General features: G+C 36.5%; 3 protein-coding genes across 4 annotated transcripts; 1 reads left to right on the top strand and 2 right to left on the bottom strand.

Annotated features, from left to right (window-relative positions):
• Positions 1-3,684: 3,684 nt before the first annotated feature.
• On the top strand, positions 3,685-5,039 carry LOC137386117 (uncharacterized). Of its 2 annotated transcripts, none has more exons than XM_068072818.1 (3): positions 3,685-3,760; positions 4,054-4,187; positions 4,619-5,039. In XM_068072818.1, the coding sequence occupies exons 1-3, from the start codon at positions 3,737-3,739 to the stop codon at positions 4,788-4,790; spliced, it is 330 nt and encodes a 109-aa protein (XP_067928919.1). In that variant the 5' UTR covers positions 3,685-3,736; the 3' UTR covers positions 4,791-5,039. The 2 variants fall into 2 exon arrangements, with proteins under 2 accessions (XP_067928919.1, XP_067928920.1); XM_068072819.1 differs by having other exon boundaries at positions 4,622-4,983.
• Positions 5,040-5,080: 41 nt separating this feature from the next.
• LOC137386116 (tektin-3-like) lies at positions 5,081-11,666 on the bottom strand. The gene is made up of 10 exons (XM_068072817.1): positions 11,543-11,666; positions 10,878-11,106; positions 10,296-10,604; positions 9,781-9,972; positions 9,394-9,464; positions 6,956-7,099; positions 6,643-6,790; positions 6,469-6,543; positions 6,108-6,262; positions 5,081-5,737 (listed from the first exon to the last, which is right to left on the bottom strand). The coding sequence occupies exons 2-10, from the start codon at positions 11,091-11,093 to the stop codon at positions 5,524-5,526; spliced, it is 1,524 nt and encodes a 507-aa protein (XP_067928918.1). The 5' UTR covers positions 11,094-11,106; positions 11,543-11,666; the 3' UTR covers positions 5,081-5,523.
• A 1,769-nt stretch (positions 11,667-13,435) lies between these two features.
• On the bottom strand, positions 13,436-16,861 carry LOC137403630 (WD repeat-containing protein 86-like). Its single transcript, XM_068089611.1, has 5 exons — positions 16,723-16,861; positions 15,782-16,419; positions 15,480-15,615; positions 14,578-14,681; positions 13,436-14,016 (listed from the first exon to the last, which is right to left on the bottom strand). Exons 1-5 carry the CDS (start codon positions 16,859-16,861, stop codon positions 13,762-13,764), a joined length of 1,272 nt encoding a protein of 423 aa, XP_067945712.1. The 3' UTR covers positions 13,436-13,761.
• Positions 16,862-18,201: the final 1,340 nt, after the last annotated feature.

Raw genomic sequence — 18,201 nt, 5'->3', positions numbered from 1 at the left:
TTGTTGCAACTTTTTATCCGCAAGACAGTTTATGCTAAGCTATATCATATTTGTGGCCCACTGCCGTATTGAATCAATTCTGGCTCATTTCATCGGTGGATGTGATTCACCTTTCGGAAAGATATTCGGTGCAGATCTTGATAATATTCACAGCTTAAGCCAATTAACATAGCTTAGAAATATTTCCTTCATTCTTTATCTTATCTTTGTCCATATATATTTATCTTAGAAAGAAATACTTCTCGTAAGTTATACTTAAACCTCTTCAGAAAACGCTTTTCCAAATAACCACACGATTTCAATATTTGCACTTACGTTATCAAGCTATGAAAAGATGGTTGGCTTAAAAAATTGCTTTAGCAAATAAGGAGGTATGCGTAAAATGCGATTGCGCGCCGGTGTGAGATGTCAGCTGTTGCTACTTAGCAACATTATTGGTCACGTATGATGCCATGGATGTGATCGTACTTGCAATTAATTAAAGCAATTTGCCATGAGTGGATATAACACGTGTCACTCTAAAAACTTTACTGGGTAAATAAGGCACGTTTAGAGCGAATCATTTTTCCTTTTGGTAAATCTTCAAAACTATTTTTCCAAATCGTATATAGAGCACAAAGGAAATTACTTGTAGCAATTTTGATATAACTATCAAGCCAAATGAAAAGTTTATTGGCTTTGCTAACCTGTATTTAACTTTATACCACATCATATTGTTATGCTTTTGCTTTTCTCAAAAAAAGCAAACAAATTTTTTTTCAGTTATCACTCACAATCTGTTTCTGCAACGGCAAGTTTTCCCTTCATGTTGCAACTGATCATTAAAGTGTACAATAAATACAATATTATGTTATGTTTAACTTTCTGCCAAAGGCATGTCACCCTCGTATCACTTCTCCCTGCCTGATGCTATGCCGACCGACAACGCTGATACGCTGTATTACAACAATTATTATTAGTAGCAAATTATCTTTCAAATTTTCATATATGCCCAAGAATCTTAGTATTGCTGTATCACTATGTTGCATTTACGTCTTGAAACAATAGGTCTCACACAAAACTAGGTCAAGAATTTCCTCTGTAAATGACACCATTTTTAAGTCGAAACAATTTGTCTGAACCCTAGAGAAAATCTCGGATTATGATTACACTTGGCTGGTTATCTTTCTCACACTCGGGTATATCTAGATGTCTATGTACCTCTCTCAAACTCCTGTAGAATTCCCCTAGTGAAACTCCACATTTATTTTGAGGGAGTTCTTTCTATGACTTTTTCTATTTATTTTTGTAAAATTGTAAAACATGTTAATCAATAGAAGCTAACAAAACCATTTTTGCGATTAGGGCAAGAAAAGATAGCATTTAAAAAAACAAGTGTACAGAACTCTACTAGGCTATTACAAATATTAATTAGCTTTTTTTATTTAAATGTTGTCTGTTGTGACTAATTATAGATGTAACTACCTGCAGTTCATGCACCACGGCTAATACCTCTTTTAATGAAGCCTATTCACCTCAAAAAGAGGGCTTGTCCGTCATGAAGTATTTTAAGCCCCTCAAGTGAGGCCATCTGTTTACTGTGTACATAAACACACAAAATAGATAGAAGAAAACGCGGTGAGTAATCGCAGATCACGTAACAATTAGACAGCGGGGTGCAGAAATAAAAGGAGAAAAAAGTTTTTCATAGAAAAAGGATTAATAATGTCCGCAACCTTCTTCACTTCTAGATAAGTTAGTTCTGCACATTTTTGTAAAACACTGAGAACATTCTACCTGTAAACACCTGTCTACCTATCTCACTTGTGCTTCTTTGAGCCTGACTCCATATTTTACAACTTAAGTTGTCAGAAAAACACAATAAGTGTAGCACTATTACATAACATACTATTACATAACTGAAGTCGTAGCATCTGTCATGGTACAAAATTACTATTTTAAGCAAAATTGCAAGGGTTTGTCACAGGGGTGAAAAAAGGTAACAGGAAATAATAAACTTGTTTCACTAAGTTTTAGAATGTATATTGTAGTCTTTTTTATCATATTCTATTGTTTTTCTGTCGTCAAAGCTGTCTTTCTAGCTCTTAATATCTCTTTTTATGTTATCTTCATTTATTATGTTTCAACTGATCAACTAGAGACAGGAAGCTGCACACGTGAGGTACCTCATGTAGGCAGATTTGGCAAAAAAATAGAGGTGAACCTTTCACTAGGGTGATGAATGATCCATCTCTACATGTAAATCACTAAGGCGTAAAACAATGACCTTGCTACTAAAGGTCTTACTAATGCTTGCTCTAGATGAGTTTCTTTTAACTTGTTCTCACAATGATTATATAAAAGGTACCATCATCATGTGCCCGGGTTTATCTTATTATCTGGTTTAATAGAAACTCAAATTCTAATGAATAATGTAATCTAATAATAATAATGTAATAAAAAAATATGCTGATCAGTTCAACAGTGTGTCTGTTACAAGTCATGTTTTGAACTCTAGTAAACTTGTGTCGATATATATGATTGGCCCACTTCGGCGCTACATATAAAAAAATGAATTTTATAAGTTGATACGAGTAATTAGCTGTATGTAATGGAATGCAACAGCTTACAGCTACATATTTTGTAAATTATTCTGAGAAATTTTAACCCTTCAAGTCTTTCCTTCCTCTTCACCTACTTTCCTTTAAAAATATAATTCTAGGCTTCGACTGCCTGATTACAAGCAAAGAGCACGGTAGCTGAGCGTGTATCTAAATTTGACACCACTCATTACATAAAATCAATTTGTAATAATATATATTTTTCTATGAATAAATGACTCGTTCTATTGTTGCTATCTAGTGAACAGCATTGCTGCCAATAATCTCAATAAGTAGCAGCAGCAGGTGTAGCCGCAGCTAATGACCAAGCTACAAAAAACTCACTTAGCATTTAGGCCAAAACACTAATTCATAGTTTATCGCACGACATCACTTTGCGACATTATCCAGCACTTAATCTTTCTAAAACGTACATGTACGATATATCTCATTTAATGTCAAATAACGGAAACAATAAAAATCTTTCAATGTGATTATACATTTCCTGTTTTCAATTTTTTTTGTAAAAAAATTTTTTGTTTTAGTTATCAACTGGCTTAAAAAACTCGTTGATAAAAAGTTAAAAACATAAAAAAGAATAAAGTAGTACATACTATAAAGTAGTACATACTATAAAGTAGTATATACTATAAAGTAGTATATACTATAAAGTAGTACATACTATAAAGTAGTACATACTATAAAGTAGTACATACTATAAAGTAGTGCATACTATAAAGTAGTATATACTATAAAGTAGTACATACTATAAAGTAGTACATACTATAAAGTAGTACATACTATAAAGTAGTACATACTATAAAGTAGTACATACTATAAAGAGACAAAAACTGTGAATATCAAGAGAAGCCACGTTGAACCAATCACCAGAATAGAATGGTATAATTATGCAAGAGGCACTCAAACAATAGAAGTGTCTGATGTCAAGCAAATAATTATTGCGAGACAGAAATAAATTACGTGGAAAATTTATTCATACTCATTACCATGATTATCGAAGGTAAATGGTATTTGTACGCGTGACCTATCGTCAGTTGTCACCTTCCATATAAAAAGAGGGACCAGCTTGTAATTGTCACATGGTATCCAAGTGCCCGCACTGCTATCAGCTATTAAAAACGCAGACAGAAGTAAACATGTGCGAACGTCTCATGATGGTGGTGAGTATACGATGCCAGATTCCAAAACAAAGCATTTTGGTCGTGAAGTTAGTTGGTTTGTAAAAATAATTTAATCATTTTGCTGAAAATATCTCTTGTTGTCATATGCATATTCGGTGGAGAAAGCACTTTTAACAAATTTGGGTTGATGAAGGGGTTTATCTTCCTTTGTTTTATCTATATTATATTATCTTATATTATGCTTCCAATTCTTTAGCGAGAACTCCAAGTTTCAATCGTTGATATAATAAATTATTAATAAAATATTATAACTTGCCATTTGATTATTTTAGGCAGCCTTTGTATGCGTAGTATGCCTCGTCTCGCTGCCTGTAGATTGTAAAGCGATCCCACAATATCTCATGTCAGCTGAGAGACAAACCAAGGTGCAGAACATCTGGAAGCGGATCGTTACTCGCATAGAGAGGTTCGTCTTGCTAACTTATTTCGCTGAACTTGAAGTTTTACTCCAGTTGAAGCTCAATTTCTACAATATGTGCTTACTTATCTGAGTAGAGCTAGTCTTATCTTTGTTTAGATTTGCTGAAGCTGTGATTAGCATAAATTGCTAGTCGCTATGAATTGCTAATTTCCATGAATAACTATTTTTACGAATTGTCAATCATGTTGAAATGCTTGAATTTGAACAACAGAGATTGTTGGCATGGTGAAAGCTACCTAGTACGTGATGAAAGCCCACAAAGCCTGTAAAATTATACTATTTAGCTTTGTTGGAGCTTTTCCTAATATTAAAGCAAGATACTGTTTTCAAATATTTTTAAAAAACTCGCTGTTATGCGTGTAGTTATTAGGAATGTATTTGTTTTTTATTTTTCATCGTATGTTTCTATATTTCAGCAGCTCTGAGGTGAAAGACAACAGAATCGCTCGACGAACATCCTGGCAAGATCTCGTCGCTTCCAGACGAAGGAGAGCAAATTTTGATGTAAGACTGGCTGAATATCTTGCTAACCTTCGATCGAGGTGTAAGGACATAGCCTGTGGTCTAATAGAAATTATTGAAAACTAATGAAGCAACATGCAAGCTTATGCTATGCTGACACGTGTCAGCAGGTGTCAGTGTTATATTTTGTCAGGTTATAATAAGTTTTATAATGTTTATGCTAAATAGCTCAACTGCCATACTGGAAATATCTGCATGTCCTGAATCTCTCTTGACAAGGAAGCTCTTGCTCCGCACTGCCATATTTCAATGCGATAGAACAAATATGTTATGTGAAAAATACACGCTGTTATTGCTGTCAAAAATATATTTCATAGTATGTAAGACAGTAAAATGGTTATATGATGAACACGAAGTAAGTTTACTATTTATTGAGCAAATGTTTTCAAGAACACAGCGAAGCATGAAGGTTTGACCCCCGTTTGACCTAGACAAGCAAAAATACTGATTCTTGCAAGACTACAGCAGCGCTCACCACTAGCCAGCCATGCTTCCTTATGGCCGAGTTAACGAATAAAATAAAAAGTGTAACACTGTTGCCTAAGCAACCTCTGAAGACCTCAAAGAAATCAAGAAAAGGAAGGCGGCATTATCAAATACTAAAATACTGTAATACATTGACATAAGAATCAAGGGAGATACGTGTATGACAGGAAACTGTACGACAATTAAATACATTTGGTCTTTTTGAGCAGAACTGCCATTGCATTAAATTCACAAATACTTGCATGCTACTCTCTCAATGTTAGCCAAGGATCCAATTAAATTAATGGCGTAACAATATTTTTCTCTTGCTCGCTTATACAGACACGACTCGTGGACTCATTGGGAAGGTTTTTCTCATGCCCATGCATTTTTCACGGTCGATGAAAAGAGAGTTGTTCTTGACAGCGAGGTCATGCTCAAGAGATGACTTGCTACGCAGGAGCTGTTGCAGGGCATTCTCAGCCTCCCTCAGCCTGTTGTTGAGGGCTTCCCAAGTCTCATTGATCTCATGAACTTCAGATACAAGCCTACAATTGTTATATATACCGCGTGATGATCTGCAGATTTAATGGAAAGTTAGCAATTCCGCCATAATTTACAAATATAAGACTCCGGCAAATATGTTCTGGTTACTTTTAACTTTTCATTAAAACCTATAAAAGTGCAAAATGGGCACAAGACAATTAATAAGCGCAATATTACCATTCAACAGGCTTCAACTACCAAAGAGATTTACACTAAACATTGATGAGTTCTGTTGATTATTCCGCGTTATTATGCATTATTCATTCTTATGTTTTTTTCTGCGCTAAACATAAGAACATACGACGAGTGAAAGTTTAAAAAAGGAAAGTGTGCTGCTGAAGAGAAGGACATTGGCCAACCAATCTGACTTACCTGTGCTGCACAGGATCTCGGCAAGCCTCAACATTTGGTCTGTGAGTTCTCGTTTCCAGCCTTGTCTGTGCAACCATCATAGGTGCTTCCTTGTCAGCTATGCTCTTCTTTATCAGTTCTATGTTCTTCTCCATGTCAAATATCTCTTGCAACACCTGTCATCAAGTACCAACGCTTCGTAGAACCACAATTCAAACATTTTTTCAAAAACCTATTCTAGAACAACAGTATTAAGATGACAGGCACCGCAAGGTCAACAATAAAGAAGATTGTGAGTTCCGTCTAAACAAAATTTCTTATCTTTCCAAAGATGCTATGATGAGAGCTACCAGTGATAGTCTATGCACTGTGGCTAACATACCTTAGATAGATGAGTTTGAATTCTATTTCTAGCATCAGTTGTCTCTCCGATTCGCCTGGTGAACTCCGTGTTTACCTAAAATTTGTGAAAGAAGATTAGTCAGATTGTGTAAGATAAAAAATCAGCTAAGTTCTATTGAAACTGATAGTATGTATGAAGAAGTCATCTACATACCTTATTCCACTGGTTCCACATCTCATTGGCACACCTGTTGATAGTGTCAGCTATCTCAATTCTGACAGCCTTGGAGTTGGCTCGCTCCGCTTGTGAGCGCTTAATGTTGTTGTTGCTGAACTCCGCCCATGTCTCAGGCACGGATTTGCTGCAAAAAAATGAAAATATCTTACATCGCCAATTAATGAATCGTCTGAATAAAGGCAAATATTCAGGGCTTGAAAAACAATTAACGGTGACCAATGACTCCGCCTAAGCATAAGCACTAAAAGTTAGGAGTTATTTGCTCAACCTGTTGGTCACATTAACTTACGTATTGTCAACCCTTTCAATTCCATTGTGATAGGCGATGCCTCGCGAAGTGTTCTTCAGTCCATGGCAGGTCTGGTCTAAGTTCTGAGCAGAATGCTTGTCACCTGAGTCCTTTTCCAGTTCATGCTGGGCAGCTCGGTTTAGTCTATACAAATATATATATAGCTTGTAATACACTGCAAAGAAGCGAGGAGGATATGGAGAGAAAATGTGGCCTACCAGGTTTGGGGGTCGAAAGTGAAAGTTTTATCCATTGTAAAATATTTCCTGATGAAACTCAAGGTACTAGCATAAGCAGAAAATTAGACGGTGAATTCATTATGCATATTATAGTATATTATAGTATACTATATATTATGTATACTATATATAATATTCCAAAGTTTCACCAGAGCTGTTAAAACTGGCAGTCAAGCAGTTTTTCTAGAGCATTATTCAAATTCAGTTTTTGTTTGAAATTAAATCAACTACAAGTTTAGCTGACTAAATTCAAATCGCTCGTGCAGATCCAATATTTTTTCACAAATCATATTTTACAAACTTTCATTGAGTTGTGGTTTTTTGTTTTTATATGATGTCAATTGTTTGTCATTTTAATTTACAACCGTGTAGTTTAATAATAATGATGATTATAATAATATATTCATAATAATAAAGCGGATAGACATGACATTGTGTACACTATGTGGAGAGAGGGACGAAACTACATTCCATATTTTAAGTGAATATAGTAAGATAGCAGCAACGAAGTACAAAAAAGACACGAGGGAGTGGTAAGAATAGTGCATTGGAATCTATCTAGATTTTAGACAGTGTGGGTTGAAAACATTTAAGAAATGGGACAAAGTCACCAGACATGAACAATCTTAGAGAATGAGAAAGCAAAGATATTGTGGGATATGAGCATGCAAACAGATCATGTGATTATGGTATTGATCGTATGGTATTGAGGGACAAGGAGGTAGAATACATATGGCTGATTGATGCAACTGTACCAGGGGAATGGAGAGTAAAAGACAAAAAACAGGAAAAGGTGAACAGTATTAGAATTTTGCAAGAGAGTTGAGGAAGGTCTGGAAGATATCTGTGATGATTGTGCATATCGTGGCGAGGCATTAGGTGCCCTGACCCTATCGTGGTGAGACATTAAGTGCCCCAACCCTATTGTGATTAGGACGTTGAGTGCAGCCAAGAATCTAGAGGAGAAGCGGATCAAACTGAATTTTGGCAAGAAGGAAACCATAGCCAACAACACATTGATCGAGGAGATCTTTACTGTTTACCTTTGGTATATTTTAGAGGTTGCATTGACAGTTGACCTTAGACTGGTTTGCACAAGCAAATTCAATGTAAATTGTTAACTTATTTTATAAATGCTTCATTAGCTTAGGTTAAACTAAACCAATAGATAATACCATATCCACATCTTATCAACTATTGACAGAGCTGACTACAGCCACAATGACTAGAGACGTGCAATGTGCAATGTGCAATGTGCAATGTGCAATGTGCAATGTGCAATGTGCAATGTGCTGCACCGCTGGGGTTGGCTAGAATACTAAGAAAGGTTTTAGATCTACCAGGTTAGCTGTTTGACCCGCGTTCTAAAGATACCAGTACCAACTTGACATCATGCTGCGCTAACTATCCATAATAACAATAATCGTAGAGGTAGTCTAAGAGTGCATATATTCATGATATAACAACAATGATAATATAATACTTACACTAGTTATAATAATGGCCTGTGAGCTATTAAAAAATCATCTTTCAATTATGTAATAAATAGAAAAGAGGAAACCAATAATGACCTAGCCTACCTTCTAAGATGTTTCTGCACTCCATGATTTAGAATTTGACTTGTGCCCAACAGGCAAGTGATTTAATTCATTAGATAGTTGATGACACCCACAGCTAATTTTATTTCAGTTCAAACAATTTTTAACTAATTGAATTTAAAATAAAAAAGTATTTTAAACTCAGCTCAGACCTAAACTTCCAGCAATAATATGGATAAAAGGAATAAAGCTTGGCAGCTGAAAAAACATCTACTTCCGTTTTGTAACCGACAAATTAAACATTTTACATAGTAATTTGATTTGTTCACCAAATGCTAATTGTAAATAACTTTAGTTGCTTTGTAAATCAAATTTTTAATAGCTTCTGCATTTGCTGTAGCCAAATAGATCACTACTAATTTGAGCGCAGCAAGTTGATACTGAAAAATGACAATAGATGTTCATGGTAGGTGTTACATCATTTTACCTCAGGTGATACAAATCCTCAGGTACCTCAGGCGAGACAACTCTGTTGTACTGCTAGCTAGAATTGAGAAGTGAACCTAAATATGCGAGGCGTTAACCCATGCCAGAGGGAGGACAACTTCATAGGTCACGTAGCATAGTAAATGTAGATTGAGGAAAAGAGAAGACGACTTACGCAAGCTGAGCATTGCTCTTGTCGACAACCATCTGCATGTCAGCCTGACATCGCTTGATCACATCAACTTCCTGAAGGCAATATAATAAGTGGAGGAACAGGAAACTGGCTAGTTATTAAATATGCAAGTACATGTAATCGATCCTTTGAAGCAAAGCTCTGAGGCACGTACTTACAATCAACAAGTTATCCCAGGACACATGAAGTTTAAACCACCAGCTGTCGACTGCTGCCTTCTGATAACGCTCTTTACATTGAGATTAGTTAAACTACTAGTGGAGTTACTTATACTGTATGTTTCAAAACAAATACACACTGGTGATAACATGTTTGTGTTTCTGTACAGTTACATGATCATATAAGCTCAACAAAGGGCGGTCTACCCACCTTGATAAGCTCTCGCTCGACCGGATCATGAACCAAGTCTATTCCTTGTCTCTTCTCTCTGTTGTAAAGGCATTCCTGGGCGATGTGCAGTGGATTAGCTGTTTCGGCGAGAGTCTTCTCGAGAACTCGCTTAGCTTCAGATAGATCATTGATCTCTTGAATCATCAGACCCGTTTCATGGTTAACTTCATTCTATAATAGAGTGATTTTAAATTAGTCTCCCAGTTATAGATGAGGCCTTAATCAACAACCAACGGAACTATTGTCAATAGAGAAAGACTCAGCTAATAGCCTATAAGCCTTTTAATTAACAATAGAGTATTCAATTACTATCTCTCCAATAGTCAATCCAACCCAGCAGTATAGTTTGTTTAGCAAGGCCCTAGCAACCCTTACAAGGCCTCAGCCAGTCAGTCCAGTTTACTGGTTAAGCAGTAAAACAGATAGACATGCATCCTGAAATGAGATAGGAAGGGAGCTGGTGAAACAGTCGTACTCGAGGCATGCGAACAAACCTTCCAAAACTGAATGTCTCCAACTCGTTCTCCGAGCCTCTTGCCCACATCAGCCTGGGTTCTCTTAGTTTTATCATCAGTCTCACGACACATTCTAACTGTGTCCATCCTCAGTCTTTCTCCTGCAGTCCTTACTCTATCGGAGAGCAAGTAATTTGACTGATTGCTCTTGGACCAATCATTCGGTGTGTACCTAGTGTAGAGGGCATTGCGGGCAGCCGCAAAGACTGGTGGAACCTTAACGTTGTCTAGCTCCCCGAGTTCATTCGAGTAGGAGAGAGGGTTGGGCAGGCTTTGCGCATTGGCTACCTATAAGAGGGTAAAAACAGGAGTTATCCAGCTGTGTGATTTATATGGTTCAGCATTTTGTAGCCAAGGAAAGCATAACCGATGTCACGACCAGGTTAAACTAAACCAATTGATAATACCATATCCACATCTTATCAACTATTGACAGAGCTGACTACAGCCACAATGACTAGAGACAGCTGTTGTTAAATGTGATAAATCAAATAAATTTAAATATTTTATTGTTAGATTCAAAATTAAGTAAGTATCCATAAAGTTATCAAAATAACTTACTGTTGGATTAACTTTGGCTACTCCGTAGTAGGTGCTTGGTCGCCACGGTAGAGTAGTGTGAGATCGTCGAAGAGGGGAAGGAGCGGGATAAGTATCAAAGGCTTTGTAGCTACTTTGCATGCTGCCGATGGCTGGCAGGAATTGTGACGTCGTCGATGAGCCTAGTTTTGGCCCAGTCATGTAAGTAGCGGTCTGAGTCTGACCCATGTACTCCATATTGAATAATTATCTACATGGAAGAACATTATATGTTTCCATTGTTTCACTTATGCATCACCTATATTTCACATAATTATATCTAAATACAGATGCCTTTCAATCAGCCACCTGATGATGGACAGTAACAGGTTATCGAGCTGGTAGTACATGAAACAACGCTAAGGGATAAGTAAAACTGCCTTCTTAAACAGCGGAGTGTATATCTAGATGTGTAGGTGTCATGAGTAGGATCCTAGAACATCTTTTGAATGATTAATCAAATGCGCACTTACATAAGGAGCTCTATAATGGCAGCAGTGGAAAACGGCTGCATTGGAAGACGATACAATTTTTAACTAATTAGTTTTCTCCAAACTATAGAAAGCTTTTCAAGTAGTTTGTGTCAGCTAGCTGGCAGCTAATTAGCTTCTAGCAGTGTTCTACAATAGTAGTGTCTATGAACTTACCTCCGTTAAGGTCTCACAAATGCTGCTGAGAATCACTGCTCTTTGGTGTAACGCTAAAAACCTTCTGATAAACTCATGAACTTACCAGACTTGATCTACTGGCAAGGATTAACTTTGGCTGTATTGTATATGCGTTGCTAAGCGTATCTAGCCTTCGACCATTATCACTATAGTGTCTAGACCCGAACAATACAATTCATTTGCATATCAACACACGCGCATGGTTACCTTTATCTCAATGCAAGGCTTGCTCGGCAAATATATACGGCAAAACGTATATACCTGGATGAAGGGAGGCAATCTGATACTTCCATATCATCTGCCATTTATTATTCAACAACCCTTTTTATGGAAATCAATATAAGAGGAACATACATCATTGGCTAAATTATCTGTTGCTTATCAACCAGTAAACAAAATGCGTAAATTCAATGACTCTCCAGTACCTGTGGTATTGAGGGAGCTAATACGACTTTTACAGGAAAACTATGCAGAAAAGCATTCAGTAAGGTTGGCCAGTTGCTTTTAGCTAGCTGCAAAGAAGTCTTTCTAAAAATCAGCATTTGGCTGTTGCCAGTGGTGTTTTGTACAAATTGGATAATATCTCTATCGCTGTCAACCAGCTGTTATGGAACTTATAGAATTGCTCTGTAGCAAAAAGTCGCTCGCGAAAAAAGTTATGAAGCACCTATAAAATAAGTTTACAATTTACATTGAATTTGCTTGTGCAAACCAGTCCAGGGTCAACTGTCAATGCAACCTCTAAAATATACCAAAGGTAAACAGAAAAGATCTCCTTGATCAATGTGTTGTTGGCTATGGTTAAAATTCAATACAAGCGCCAGCATATTTAACACAGAGACAGTTTAGTAAAATACATGCATAAATTAACAATATCATGTAACTAATTTCCGTTTATAAGTCAGAATATCATAAACATCTACTGGTGCAAGTTGATAAGTAGAACTATGAGAAATAGCCTGAGTACCAATCTGTCAGAGGGTAGATGGCAACTGCTTAAACATATGCATGACCTTGTTGTGAGCAGTACAGAAGGTTATAAATGCATATTTGTTATAGTGACTGTACATCAAGCTATAAATACAGAGTTTTAATATTGACAGTACAACAAGTTATCAACATAGAGTTGTTATTATGATAGTACAGCAGGTTACAAACATAAAGTCGTTATTGCGACAGTACATCAAGTTATAAATATGAGTTTTAATATTGACAGTACAAGTTATCAACATAGTCGTTATTATGATAATACAATAGGTTACAAACATGGAGTTGTTATTGTGACAGTACATCAAGTTATCAATACGGAGTTTTAATATTGACAGTACAACAAGTTATCAACATAGAGTCGTTATTATGATAGTACAGTAGGTTACAAACATAGAGTCATTATTATGACAGTACAAAAGGCTATAAATAAACACAAAGTTATTATTTGATGACTGATTTAGTCGTAATGGTTTCACTCAGGTCTTTTACTATAAAATCATCCAATGTGAGGACAACTCTGGAACCAGATTTAAGATAAATATGAGCAAGAAATACAATGTATTGCGAGCGCTGCTAAAGCTCTCAGATGTGACATCATCTCTTTTCATATAGGAGTGCATAACACTGCCTTGCACATTATACTCAATCCTCATGAGAACATGCATGAAAGTCAGGAATGTTGTCATGAGGGTTAGGATCACATGTATGAAATAGTTTAAACATCTGTAACGTTAATAGTGCAATGTTGTTTGGCAGTGAGAATCTCTTGAGGCAGCTCAGCCTTGACGTAAATTTTAAGTATTTATAAACTGTTTAAACATTCTATTTTTATTCGCGGAACTCTGCCTGAATGAACATGAAAATGATTTCCACAGTCAGCACGATAGATATTGATTATCAATAACACAGCATAAAACGCAATACAAAAGAAGTCAGAACATTTGAGCAGCAGTTTGACCCTAAAGATTATACCAACAGTTGTTCTAGTACAAAAAATTGTGAAAAATCGTTCCGTATTTTATATGTGCACAACCAATGAACAAGTAGAATTTTATGTTGTCATCAAATATATAAAAACAATTTGCATTTGTTACACCGTTAGAAGAATATATTGAGCTAGATAACACAAACCTTCGAATTAAAAAAATATACACAAAGAGAATTGTCTTTGACTTCGAGTCACGAAAGATTTGACAAGTAATATCTGTTTAGACCATTTCCATAATAGCATCCTTGTTCCCTTTTTTCTGCAGATCTGGGCTGTTAGAGAGGAACATATTTTCATCATAAAAGCCACCATCATCATCCCCATAGGGATAGTCATCATCAAGAATGATTTTCGTTTCATCATCCTCTTCTTCGTCTTCATCACCTTGCTGGTTGGATTCATCCTTAATTCCAAACATGTCCCAGACCTTGATGGTGCCATCGTGTGAGCCAGTGAACAGTCTGTCATCAACTGCCTGTAGCATATGTGTTCACAGAATATAGCTAGTGCTCTATATCAGAATATAGCTAGTAGGCTATATCAGAATATAGCTAGTGGGCTATATCCGAGTATAGCTAGTAGGCTATATCAGAATGTAGCTAATAGGCTATATCTGAATATAGCTACTAAGCTATATCAGAATATAGCTAATAGGCTATATCAGAATATAGCTAATAGGCTATATCAGAATATAGCTAATAGGCTATATCAGAATATACCTAGTGCGCTATACTAGAATACAGCTAGTGCGCTATATCAGAGCACATATTCCTTCCAGAGTTGTCCTCACTTAAACAAAAGCACTGGGTAAAAAAAGAGGCTTTGTCAACCACGGCAAACAGTGTTTTCCTTTCGCTATTGCGACTAAGAAGAAAAGAAATAGGTTCCAAGAATAGGATGTAAAAGACAATTGAATGCTGACTGGAATGCCTCGTCTGAATACATAACAATGAGTAAACACAATACTTGGCAATATATATTTGTTGAGAATAGAAGGCTTATAATAGATGAAAGAAAGCCTCAGAACAATAAATACCTGAACGCAATTGATAGCCGTACTATGACCTTTCATTGCTCTTTGCAGAGATCCTGATTTGGGATCGAAGATTCTCGCAACTCCATCCCCTGACCCAGTGATGACTGTCATAAAGAAACAGTGGTAAAGTTATGAGTTAGTCAAAAGGCAGTTACTAACTGATGAATATGGTCAGCTGGCAGACATCTAGATCTATAACCAATTTGTACTTGTCATGTCATGAAACCGCTCAGAATAGACGTGACATCGACACAGTGCCTATGTTGAGTTTATCGGAAAAATATGTCATTTTAAGTTTAGATGTAAAACAACGACCGGAGAGGCTAATACAATCATGTGTCAGGTCTCTTATTTCAATGGCAAATTTTCGAACTTCAGAGTAAAAAATATTCCATTTTATATAAATTATTAAACATGTATAATGCAACTAGACAATACACTACTACATTATGGCATAACTGCGTAACATCATCTGAACTGTTAACTCTTACCTCATTGCATACAACAGTGGCTAGCGGCTAAATTAATACTAGACCTTGGTATGTGACCAAGGTATGGTAGGTTTGTAACCAAGAAACCATTATTAGTTCTATGAATTCAGAGTGATTAATTTATGAAGAGAGATCTATAGGAGTTAGTACAAACATTACAGGACTATCATAACTGTCAGTCAAACTTTCGTGACTACTAAAGTTATTAAATTGCTTGTGTTCCTTAAGCTGATGACAAATACGACTAGGTAAAACAAAACCTACAAATCATTAGTTAGTGTGACATCATTAGTACTCAAACAATTGCCAAGGTGCTGTTACTTTTAGCCGTCTCACGATAGGTGTCTGTGTGACAACTATTTTAAGTAAAAAAAGTCTAAAACGAAGACCGATGTAGATTATTTTACTTACATAAGCCATCTGTAAATTTAATGCAGGAGACAGAATGCTTATGACCTTTGTACGTCCTTGTACAATCACCAAACTCCACCACCCAAGATTTTGCTGTCCAATCAGAACTCCCAGTATAGAGAATCTTATTCTGCACCTTTACCAAGCAACAACAACAGGGGAATTTATTGAGCATCATTGAGCTCGATCGGTTATAAATGTTTCATCTGTTTTCATCAGGAATTATCAAACTAACTAATATATGAAAACAAAATGAACCAACAAAAGTGGTGATAAAACAAGCGAGTAAAGAGACCACCTACAGACATGCAGAGAACCGATGCATTGTGTCCTTCAAACGTCTTTATGTTCTCTCCTTTGACGATGCTCCATGACTTGACTGTACCATCGGTGCTGCCTGTATACAAAATGTGACCAGCCGGATCTGTTCCCATGCATGTAACAGTGCCAGTATGGCCCTTAAATATTTTAAGTGTTTTTCCTGTTTCGAAAGACCAAGATCGAGCGGTGAAGTCGGCTGATCCTGTAATAAGAATGTCTTTGTTCCCTTCCCAATCAAAAGTGTCAACATTCACGTCTTCTTCATCAGCGGGTATGAAAACCATCGGGTACACGCCTCTCTTGTGGCCGTTAAAGATTCGCACGCATTCTGCTGAATCAAAGTCCCAGCACCTCGTCGTTCTGTCGTAAGACGAACTAAACACGAAATCGCCAGTGCATATTAAGCGATTGACAGGAGAGCTGTGCCCGGAAAATATGAGAATGCAATCACAAGTACAAATGTCCCATTTTCTAATAGTTCTGTCGGCCGAACCGGTCACCACGTAGTTCTCCTCCATGAGAATACAAGTGATGTAGTCTGTGTGGCCTTGTAAGACACCTATGCATTCGCATTCCTCGGTTTTCGTGCTCCATAGCCTAGCTGTTGTGTCTTCACTCCCTATAAATGAATAAGAACAGAAATCTGGAACTAAATATTTACATTGTTAACCTTAAGGTAGTTTGAGGTTAATAGATGGGAACCATAATCTACGAAGATAGTGAAAAGTTAAGCAGTTGACGCATGATCAATGTCAACTATAACATACATTAAACACGATGCCTAACTAAGAGGCTTCAGGCCGTGAAAATAATTAACTCAGAGACAAATAATAAAACAACATTTAATCAGCCACGGCTGATATAAGGTAAGCGCTGTAGGTAAACGATTTCTCTTAGTTGAGCACACCTTAAAAGTACCTACCTGTTACTAGAACTGAGCCATCCTCACTTAATGCCATACAGTTGACGCCCCCGTCATGATCCGCTAGTGTCTGTATCAGATACCCTTTGTATTTCTTTCTCTTCTTTGCCTGCCCAGATTTAGAGCCGTGGGCACCCATGTTGAAAAGAATAGAAAATTGTGTTGCCCTCTAAAAGGCACTGACTAATGTACAGGTCAACCCGCTAGCCATCAACCGTGCTGACTCTATTGCTGCATGCACTGCCTGCGCTATATTGATTGGCAATAGTATTACATTTCAAGATGCATTGGTTACCAACGCAAGAGCGATTATATCATATACTCTCTTTGTAATTGTTCTCGAAATATTGATTGAAACTTTCCTGTCGATAATGTTCTTTGACAAATGGCATAAAATCTTGTTCTATGAGCAAGTGAACTGTCTCATTTAGAAGAGGGATTTCTTTTCAATAATGGATAAAAGAAACTTGTTTTATCTACAAGAAAACGTTGAACTTTCACATTTGTAAACATTTGTAACTTTCTAAGCAGCAACAATCAGACCACACACAAATTACATAGGGCTGCAACTCCGGACTTCAGTATCTAGTTAAAAGGAGGCAAACAAAATATGCTCGGATATCAGTAAGATCAATACAGATTACAATATAGTTTTCCATTGTTATTGTTACACTGTTTTATGTAAAGCCAAAGATGTCTTCAGTTTACCAAGGAGATATTTATATAATTAACATGGCATTTTGTGTATTTTGGCACAGTGTACTGCCTATGAATTCCTATATTACCCATGGTACATAATCTATCCTATATTACCTATATGCACGCTTATATTACACACTATATCTGTACAAGCGACAGCTCGGATATGTGTAGCAGCCTGCGGCCTATGCATTTGAACAATTATTTTTTCCGTGATGGCAAGCTATAGTGCCAACCAACGTTGAATTAAAACTTGACCCTCCAGTCATTCAATATACAATAATTATGAGAGAAGGTGGCAAAAGAGTAGATATGGGCTGTGGGAAAGACTAAGGGACTGGCACGGAAGAGGCAACCTGTAGTCGCAGAATCGCAGTATAAGTGCCTGTTAAGTCTATTGGAAACTTCTATATGAAAACCTAGTGTATAGAGATTTATATATGTAGACTTAGTATCTAGAGACTCATATATGTAGACTTAGTGTCTAGAGACTTATATATGTAGACTTAGTGTTTAGAGACTTATATATGTAGACTTAGTGTCTAGAGACTTATATATGTAGACTTAGTGTCTAGAGACTTATATATGTAAACCTAGTGTATAGAGACTTATATATGTAGACTTAGTGTTTAGAGACTTATATATGTAGACTTAGTGTCTAGAGACTTATATATGTAGACTTAGTGTCTATAGAGACTTATATATGTAAACTTAGTGTTTAGAGACTTATATGTGTAGAGTTAGTGTCTAGAGATAATGTATATATATGTATATTATATA

This window comes from Watersipora subatra, chromosome 1, assembly GCF_963576615.1.
Source record: "Watersipora subatra chromosome 1, tzWatSuba1.1, whole genome shotgun sequence".
Taxonomy (NCBI): Eukaryota; Metazoa; Bryozoa; class Gymnolaemata; order Cheilostomatida; family Watersiporidae; genus Watersipora; species Watersipora subatra.
The sequence above is the reverse complement of the archived record's forward strand: the minus strand, read 5'-3'. Positions and strand labels throughout refer to the sequence as shown.